The 9,797-nt window shown below is 45.9% G+C and overlaps 1 protein-coding gene across 16 annotated transcripts in view; it reads left to right on the top strand.

Moving 5' to 3' along the window:
• Positions 1-817: 817 nt before the first annotated feature.
• Positions 818-9,797, top strand: part of htt (huntingtin) — a 295,347-nt gene continuing 286,367 nt past the window's right edge. For 10 of the 16 annotated variants that reach the window (XM_087974311.1, XM_087974270.1, XM_087974291.1 and 7 more), the window contains exon 1: positions 820-1,152. In XM_087974311.1, coding sequence (XP_087830437.1) covers positions 1,064-1,152 — 89 coding nt within the window. In that variant the 5' untranslated portion in view covers positions 820-1,063. Of the gene's footprint in view, positions 1,153-9,797 lie in introns of all 16 variants that reach the window. The other 6 variants (XM_087974340.1, XM_087974334.1, XM_087974303.1 and 3 more) reach the window with 3 other exon arrangements.

Here is a 9,797-nt window from a genome sequence, read left to right as displayed (position 1 = left end):
ATCCCCAATTCCAAAGATAGCCCATAATACTGTCAAGCCAATCTTCTGGATCTAAATTTATTTGCATTGACAACCCAAAGAGCCTAGGAGAAAGTGAGGAATGCAGATGCTGGAGATCACAGTGAAAAAGTGTGGTGTTGGAAAAGCACAGCTGATCAGGCAACATCCCAAGTGCAAAATAATCCATGTTTCGAGCATAAACTGTTCATGAGGAGCCCAAGGAGCTAGCCTTTCCTTCTCCTCATTGGCCCTAACTTGGCCGTTGATTGGTCAACACAACCATCACTTATCCCTTTCCCGCCAGCGGCACCGGCCGTTAATTTCCAATTCTGTCCCGCCTCCGCGTCCCAGTCTTTGTCTAGCCATTGATTGGTCAATATATCCATCAATCACGTCTCTGCCCGATCTTTACTGGTTAATCCATCCATCAATTACACCGGTGCAGGTCAGTCCCACCTCCAAACTTCAGCGACAACTTTGGTTGGCCGATAGTGGATTGGCTCTTCTGCCCGTCAATTAAGTGAAGGGCGAGTTAAACCGCGTGTTCGCTGCCACGGTTGGTCCAATGTCTCCCGCACACTGTCGGTTCTCATTGGTCTGCTGACCTCAAACACCGACTGTCGATTGGTTAACTTTTCCATCAGCAAGCAAATCCGAGCGGGCGGGAATGACGTCAGGTTAGGTTGCCCAATTTGGTCCTGCCCTCAACCCATTCCGATTGGTCCTTCCGACCAAATGTCGTTTGCCGACCGGTGGACGGGGTCGTCAGTCAGTTATTTGGAGGCGGGGCAGGTGGTATCGTCAGGTTTGGTTGCCGCAGATGAGTTGTGGGGCATCACCCTTGGCAAGATGGCGGTGGTCACCGGTTTTGGCGACTGCGATTGTGACCGGATTTATTCGCGTGCCCGTCGCTGCTAGAAGCTTCTCAGCCGTCCACCGGCCCTGACGCGGAGCAGACGAGTTCCGTGCGTTTATCGGTCGAGTTGACTTCTTTTTGCAATAAGCGCTGTTCCCGAGCGCTTCTCCCGCTGCCGTCCCATCATATTTCCCTCTGTCTAATAAAATGGCAACCATGGAGAAATTGATGAAGGCCTTCGAGTCACTAAAGTCATTCCAGCAGGGTCCGTCCAGTGAGGAGCCAGGCCAGAAACTGTGAGTAAAACGATCTTGGTGAGAAAGGGTCTCACAAGGATGGCGGGGGTGGGGTGGATTTGTTGGGAGGTGGTGAACTATCGCTGACACCCAAGCACTTCTAGAGATCCATAAACGGGGAAACACGTACCACAAGGATACAAACACGAACAGAAAATCTCTCAGACATGAATACGTGCATGCCAGTGTACAAAAATCACATCCTGCTTGTGACAGTGTACAAAAACGCACGGTGTACAAAAAGTGCACCCTGATGTGCCTGTGTACAAAAGCATGTACTGATAGACCAATATACAAAAATATGTGCTGCCATGCTGATGTCTAAGGACAGAGCTTGCTGTGCTGATGTAGAGCAATACTGAAGAACCAGTGTACAAAACGTGAATGCTGACTCTCCAGTATACAAACTGTGTGTTGACATTCCTTATTACCCAAGTGCACTGAAATGATAGACAGCTGGCATACAATTACACATGTGCACAGACCACGTTGTCAAATACAGTTCCTGCCAAACTCAAGGGCACTCTAGGAAATCTGGGAGATGATCAGTTTTCACTCCTTTTGTTATCTTATTTCTGTATGTATTGATATCTTTTCTGTTGCAATGCTGCACGCAAGATGTTTCTGCTTTTGATGGACTGTCAGAGATGGGGAAAGGGTATCAATAATAAACTGCAAATGCTAGAATTGTGAAACAATGCTGTCAGGACTCACTGGGTTAATCAGCATGAGGTGCAAAAACAAGTTAAAGTTTGCTGAAGAACCTACACCTGAAATGCTATCTTTTCTGATCTCTCCACATGCTGACTGACTTGTTGAATGTTCCTAGTTTTCATTATTAGTCTTTTCTAGTTTTCATCTTGTGTAATGTCTGTTAGTTGTGGATGTATTTGTGTATTGTTTTTGCTGGAAATATGTCAACATTTGTTGTAGAGGTAGACAATGTTGGGGTGGCTTAATGGATTTAATGGGCAATGCTGATTTGTTTTCAATGGGGTGGAAACTCGGGTTGTGGAACATCTAGTGGGGGAAGGAATATTAATATGGGATCTTCTCTTGAGCTTTATCCATAAACAATGGCATTGTTGTTATTAGATTAAATTGGATTCCCTACAGAGTGGAAACAGGCTCTTCGGTCCAACCAGTCCACACCGACTCTCTGAAAAGTAACCCACCCAGACCCATTTCCCTCTGACTAACCCTATGGGCAATTTAGCATGGCTGATTCACCTGACCTGCACACCTTTGGATTGTGGGAGGAAACCAGAGCACCTGAAGGAAACCCATGCAGACATGGGGAGAATGTGCAAACTCCACACAGACAGTTGCCCGAGGCTGGATTTGAATCTGGGACCCTGGTGCTGTGAGGCAGCAGTGCTAACCATTGAGCAACCATGCTGCCATTATGTTTCTCAAAAACTTAGTAGGGAGGAGGGAAAGTATATTTTAAACTCAAGAATTTCCACTTACCCAGCATGTTCAGTCACTTTCTGAAACTAGCTCTGGATCTCTTTTTGCACTTGGTACAGTTTGAAGGGGGATATTTTGCATTTTTGTTATACTGGGTGAATAAAGATATTGATAAGAAGGTTACTGGAATTTGGGTGGAACAGGTAACATAAGTGAAGTTGATAAAACTAGGTGGAAGGTGCATCAGCTGGTGAGGATATTACCAGTTTTATGCTTTTGATAACAACCTGCATTTGATGCCGCACCTTAGTGAAATCCTTAGAGTGGAGCGTACAAATGTACATTGCTATGCTACACTTGCTGATTGATCTGTGTAATAGGAGACTCAGGCTTTCTGTGCCTCTTTTGTGAGATTGATAAAATGCAATATAACTACAACTGTTTGTTTGTTTGTACAAAGGGCAACTCAACAAATATACTGCAATTTTGGAATAAAGTGATATCTATTCATAAACCACATTGGCAAGTAGATCAAATACATGAGGACAGTGCCTTCTTGAGATACAATATGTTTAGTTCAGGTAACCCTGTGGTAAATCTAAGTGTAATTGCCACCATTATCTTGTGCCAAATTATAACTTGGTACCAACAGCATGTTTTCTTGCTTAACTGGAAAAATCACAAAACATAACATTGGTACTTGTCGCAACCTATTTGGTTCTTTTAGAGAAGTAAATTTGCCATCTTGACTTGCACTAACTTGTGTGATTCTAGACCAACAGCAATGTGATTGACTCTTAGCTGTCTTCTGAAATGACTTAGTAAGTTAGTTGCTTCAAAGTCAATTATGGATGGGCAGCAAATGATGGGATCGTGAGCATCTTCCAGGTTGCTGGAAAGGATTCAAAAATATTGCTTTATTGGGAATTGGACTTTACTCTCTGTATATAACTGGAGGTCTGTCAGTGATTGTTAAACAGGTGGGTGGTATGGATATGATGTAACCTTAAGGGTGTAACAGCTAGTAGCATCTGACGAGTCTGGGCATTCTCTATAGATCACTTTGCTACAGCAGCGTTTACATCTTATGTTGATTTTTATTGGAAATATCAGTAACACGATGAAAAGATCCTTTGCAGTATTGGTTACTCAGTTGGGGGAAGGAGAATCCTCATAATCTATAAATACTCACCTTGATGTTTTACATTCTTTTGCTGTCTGTAGTGATGGAGATGACTTTTCACTTGTAAATTCTGATCAGTCTTGGAGTCAAGAACAAAAGGGAGCCCCAATGCCGAGTTTCATGAGGGTGTAAGTTGGAGAGTCATGGAGATATACAGCACAGAAACAGACCCTTCGGTCCAACTCGTCCATGCTGACCAGATATCCTAAATTAACCTGGGCCTAATGCTGGCAACTGGGACTATCACCCACTAAACCTTCCTATTCATATGGTAAAAACAATGACTGCAGATGCTGGAAACCAGATTCTGGATCAATGGTGCTGGAAGAGCACAGCAGTTAGGCAGCATCCGAGCAGCTTCAGCAAAATTGACATTTCGGGCAAAAGCCCTTCATCAGGAATAAAGGCAGAGAGCCTGAAGCGTGGAGAGATAAGCTAGGGGAGGGTAGGGGTGGGGAGAGAGTAGCATAGAGTACAGTAGGTGAGTGGGGGAGCAGATGAAGGTGATAGGTCAGGGAGGAGAGGGTGGAGTGGATAGGTGGAAAAGGAGCTAGGCAGGTCGGACAAGTCAAGGGGACTGGAAGTTTGAAACTAGGATGAGGTGGGGGAAGGGGAAATGAGGAAGCTGTTGAAGTCCACATTGATGCCCTGGGGTTGAAGTGTTCCGAGGCGGAAGATGAGGCATTCTTCCTCTAGGCGTCTGGCGGTGAGGGAGCGGCGGTGAAGGAGGCCCAGGACCTCCATGTCCTCGGCAGAGTGGGAGGGGGAGTTGAAATGTTGGGCCACGGGGCGGTTTGGTTGATTGGTGCGGGTGTCTCGGAGATGTTCCCTAAAGCGCTCTGCTAGGAGGCGCCCAGTTTCCCCAATGTAGAGGAGACCGCATCGGGAGCAACGGATACAATAAATGATATTAGTGGATGTGCAGGTAAAATTTTGATGGATATGGAAGGCTCCTTTAGGGCCTTGGATAGAGGTGAGGGAGGAGTTGTGGGCACAGGTTTTACAGTTCCTGCGGTGGCGGGGGAAAGTGCCAGGATGGGAGGGGGGTCGTAGGGGGGCGTGGACCTGACCAGGTAGTCACGGAGGGAACGGTCTTTGCGGAAGACGGAAAGGGGTGGGGAGGGAAATATATCCCTGGTGGTGGGGTCTTTTTGGAGGTGGCGGAAATGTCGGCGGATGATTTGGTTTATGTGGAGGTTTGTAGGGTGGAAAGTGAGCACCAGGGGCGTTCTGTCCTTGTTACGGTTGGAGGGGTGGGGTCTGAGGGCGGAGGTGCGGGATGTGGACGAGATGTGTTGGAGGGCATCTTTAACCACGTGGGAAGGGAAATTGCGGTCTCTAAAGAAGGAGGCCATCTGGTGTGTTCTGTGGTGGAACTGGTCCTCCTGGGAGCAGATATGGCGGAGGTGGAGGAATTGGGAATACGGGATGGCATTTTTGCAAGAGATAGGGTGGGAAGAGGTGTAATCCAGGTAGCTGTGGGAGTCGGTGGGTTTGTAAAAAATGTCAGTGTCAAGTCGGTCGTCACTAATGGAGATGGAGAGGTCCAGGAAGGGGAGGGAGGTGTCAGAGATGGTCCAGGTAAATTTCAGGTCAGAGTAGAATGTGTTGGTGAAGTTGATGAATTGCTCAACCTCTTCGCGGGAGCACGAGGTGGCGCCAATGCAGTCATCAATGTAGCGGAGGAAGAGGTGGGGAGTGGTGCCGGTGTAATTACGGAAGATCAACTGTTCTACGTAGCCAACAAAGAGACAGGCATAGCTGGGGCCCATATGTGATCCCATGGCTACCCCTTTGGTCTGGAGGAAGTGGGAGGATTCGAAGGAGAAATTGTTAAGGGTGAGGACCAGTTCAGCCAAACGAATGAGAGTGTCGGTGGAAGAGTACTGTTGTGGACGTCTGGAGAGGAAAAAAACGGAGGGCTTGGAGGCCCTGGTCGTGGCGGATGGAGGTGTAGAGGGATTGGATATCCGTGGTGAAGATGAGGTGTTGGGGGCCGGGGAAACGGAAGTCTTGGAGGAGGTGGAGGGCGTGGGTGGTGTCTTGAACATATGTGGACTAGGGGGGATAGGACAGTGTCGAGGTAGGTAGAGATAAGTTCAGTGGGGCAGGAGCATGCTGAGACAATGGGTCGGCCAGGGTGGTCAGGCTTGTGGATCTTGGGATGGAGGTAGAACCGGGCAGTGCGGGGTTCCTGGACTATGAGGTTGGAAGCTGTGGGTGGGAGATCTCCTGAGGTGGTGAGGTTGTGTATGGTCTGGGAGATGATGGTTTGGTGATGGGGGGTGGGGTCATGGTCGAGGGGGCAGTAGGAAGAGATGTCCTCGAGTTGGCGTTTGCCTTCAGCAGTGTAGAGGTCAGTGCGCCAGACTACCACTGCGCCCCCTTTATCCGCTGGCTTGATGGTGAGGTTGGGATTAGAGCAGAGGGATTGGAGGGCTGCGCGTTGTGAGGTTGGAGTGGGGGAGGGGGCTAGACAGGTTGAAGCGGTTAATGTCCCGGTGGCAGTTGGAAATGAAGAGGTCGAGGGCAGGTAATTGGCTATCCAGATGCCTTTTAAATGTTGTAATTGTACCAGCCTCCACCACTTCCTCTGGCAATTCACTCCATATATGTACCACCCTCTGTGAAATAGCTGGCCCTTAGGTCACCTTTAAATCTTTCTCCTCTCTCCTTAAACCTATACCCTCTATTCTTAGCAGTTCTTGACTGGGCTTTTTTTTCTCTCAGTAGTTGCCTGGAGTGCTGAATGACAAAAGGGCATTCATAAACTGAAACCATCAAGTCTATTCCATTTAGAGTCCATCATAAATTCTTCCACTTGAGGACAAAACCTACCTCTGCACCATCACATGCATCCTTTACAGTTAGCTTGGGGGGAAAATAAGGATGGAAGTAATCTAATCACCTCATTTATATTAATTAATAAAATTCTTGCTCAAACATAAACAAATGAAAACCCTGCTACTCACTTCAGTGTAATGCAAAGTACTTTTACTGTCACCAACTGTACTTGTCATTTATCCCTCAAGCTCTAACTGCTAGCTTAGTAATGGTTTTGTGCACTCTTTGATTTGTAATGTCCGAAAAGTGATTTGATAGTGTTAACAAGTTGGTTTCATGCAATTTTTGATACTAAGTGATAAGGTTGAGTTAATGTGAATTACTATGGAAAACGTGATTTTTACCTGCACAGTTAAAATGTACAAAGCATAGGAAATCATTATAGACACTTGCAGTTTTTGAATTTTGAATATGTTTTTAACTTAACGGTGAACAGTAAGTGAAAAACCTCCTTCGTTACTTGTCAGTGTATTTTAAACTGCTTTACGAATGAGGGCCAAATGTTTTTATTAATGGGAAACATTGTTGATTTGTTGATGCTCTCCAAAGTGGTCCAGCAGACTGCATTGGTATACAACTACTGTTGGAACTTCAAGAAGGTGATCTACTATGTTAGGTTTACCTGGGATGGGCAATGACTGCATCACTGTCAGTGATACTCCCATACGTATGTAACAAAATGTTTAATTATTGCAAAACAAAGGCATGGTGCATTACCAATGAGGTTTTAATCCAGTTGGCTGAACAACTGGTTTGCAGTGCTGAGTGGTGCCAACAGTTCAGGTTCAATTCCCATATTACTGAGGCATAGTGACCCTCTGGTTAAACGACCAGCTCTAATGAGAGAGTAGCATTATGGTCCTCTGGGACTATGATGACTTTACCTTTTCTAATGAAGAGGGACATAGACTGACACGATGCTTTCAAATAGTGAGAGATAATTCCCTGCTGACTCAGTAGCCAGTCATAGTCTTACAGCATGGAAACGGACCCTTTGGTCTAACTCCTCCATGCTGACCAGAATTTCCAAACGAAACTAGTCCCTTTTGCCTGCACATTGCGTACATCTTTTTAATCTTTCCTATTCATGTACCTGTTCAGATGTATTTTAAATGTTGTAATTGAACCTGCTATGAGTGAGCAAGAGGATTTGAGGATGGGTATAGGGATATCTTGTTGCAGTTATACAGGGCCTTGGTGAAGCCACATCTTGAGTATTGTGTGGAGCTTGGTCTCGGAGGCTAAGGAAGGACATTCTTGCTATCAAGGGAAGCAAAAGTGAGGACTGCAGATGCTGGAAACCAGAGTTTAGATCAGTGTGGTGCTGGAAAATCGCAGCAGGTTAGGTAGCATCTGTGGAGCAGGAAAATCAGATGAAGGGCTTTGCCCGAAATGTTGATTTTCCTGCTCCTTTGATGCTGCCTGACTTGCTGTGCTTTTCCAGCACTACACTGATCTAAACCCTGGCTATCAAGGGAGTCCAGCGAAGGTTAACCAAACTGATTCCCAGAATGGCAGGACTGACATCTGAGCAAAGGCTGGATTGACTGGGCTTGTACTTGCTGGAATTTAGAAGAATGATGGGGTGGGGACCTCCTAGAAACATATAAAATCCTGATGAGACTTGGACAGGCTAGATATGGGAAGAATGTTCTCCGTGTTGGGCAAGTTCAGAACCAGGTGCCACAGTCTATAAATAAATGGGTAAGCCATCAGAGCTGAGGTGAGGAAGAATGTTTTTCACTGAATCTGTGGAATTCTGTATCACAGACGGCTGTTGGGGCCACTTTATTAGATACATTCAGGAAGTTACTGGATATGTCCCTTTGCAGGTAAAGGGATCAAAGGCTATGGAGAGAAAGCAGGAGTGGTATACTGAAATGGCATGATTAGCCATGATCATATAGAATGGTGGTGCAGAGCTGAAAATGTGTTGCTGGAAAAGCGCAGCAGGTCAGGCAGCATCCAGGGAACAGGAGAATCGACGTTTCGGGCATAAGCCCTTCTTCAGGCTTATGCCCGAAACGTCGATTCTCCTGTTCCCTGGATGCTGCCTGACCTGCTGCGCTTTTCCAGCAACACATTTTCAGCTCTGATCTCCAGCATCTGCAGTCCTCACTTTCTCCTCAAAGAATGGTGGTGCAGGCTCAAAGGGCCAAATGGGCTACTCCTGCACCTGTTTCTATGTTTCTACCACTTCCTCTGGCAGTTCATTCCACATGATGAAGTCATATAGTGTGGAAAGAGATCCTTCAGTTCAACTTGTTCAAGCCTGGGAACAGTTTAACATGGTTCAGGTGCAGGAAGGTGCCTCATCCATTTTTTTTCAGAATATTATCCCTACAGTCGTATTGACATTTTAATGGGGGGTTGCAACTTTAGCCCCTTCAAAAAGAAGGCAGTTTTGAAAATTAAGCAGTGCACTGATTGTCAGCCTCACTTTCCATTTTATGGATAGGCCTTGCATCCTCCATATCTTTGAGCTTATCTCAAAACTACCCACCAGTACTCCGAGTATCTTAAGTCACTTTGTATCTCATTATACTAGCAGCCTGGTGATCGGAGGTGACAGTCGCAACAGTAGTGAGGTTGCGACGACTCCTGGCAGTTGGGGTAACCACTAATCTCCTCCCATCGATCTGAATCAGTGGCGGCAGCCGCAGTGACAGCACAAATGTGGCTTCTCACTGGTGATTGATTTGAGACTTGCCGGTTGTCTGAGGTTCCAGGCCGAGGACTTTAAGGTCTGCTCTTTTTCTTCTGTTTCTGCTAGGTTTAGAATTATTTTTTAAAAAAAATAATCATGGTTTTGTAACCAGGATAGTGCCGATGAATGGCGACTGTGTGCACTTTTCACTGTACTCCTGTATTTCTATTTAAAACCAAAAGAACTGTGGATGCTGGAAATCAGATACTATAACAGCAATTGCTGGAAAAGCACAGCAGATCTTTAGTTTTCAGCTAAATGTTCTCCCTGTTTTAAAGCTCTCAAGTTTGTTTTCAGATCTCTGCATAAGCTGTTACCTCCCTTTTTCTGTAGCTTTTATAATCCTCTGGGACCTCCTCTAATTCTTGCCATCTGTGCATCCCCAGTTATAACTACACGAGCATTGGCAGCTGTGTTCTCAGCTATCAAGGCCACAACTTTTAATTCTCTTCTGAAACTACTTTGTCTCTCTCCTAACTGGTGGCTTTAGGGTGGCTCCTT

Source organism: Chiloscyllium plagiosum, unplaced genomic scaffold (assembly GCF_037043375.1).
Source record: "Chiloscyllium plagiosum isolate Xiang-an unplaced genomic scaffold, Cpla_swu_hap1 HiC_scaffold_2, whole genome shotgun sequence".
NCBI lineage: Eukaryota > Metazoa > Chordata > Chondrichthyes > Orectolobiformes > Hemiscylliidae > Chiloscyllium > Chiloscyllium plagiosum.
The sequence above is the reverse complement of the archived record's forward strand: the minus strand, read 5'-3'. Positions and strand labels throughout refer to the sequence as shown.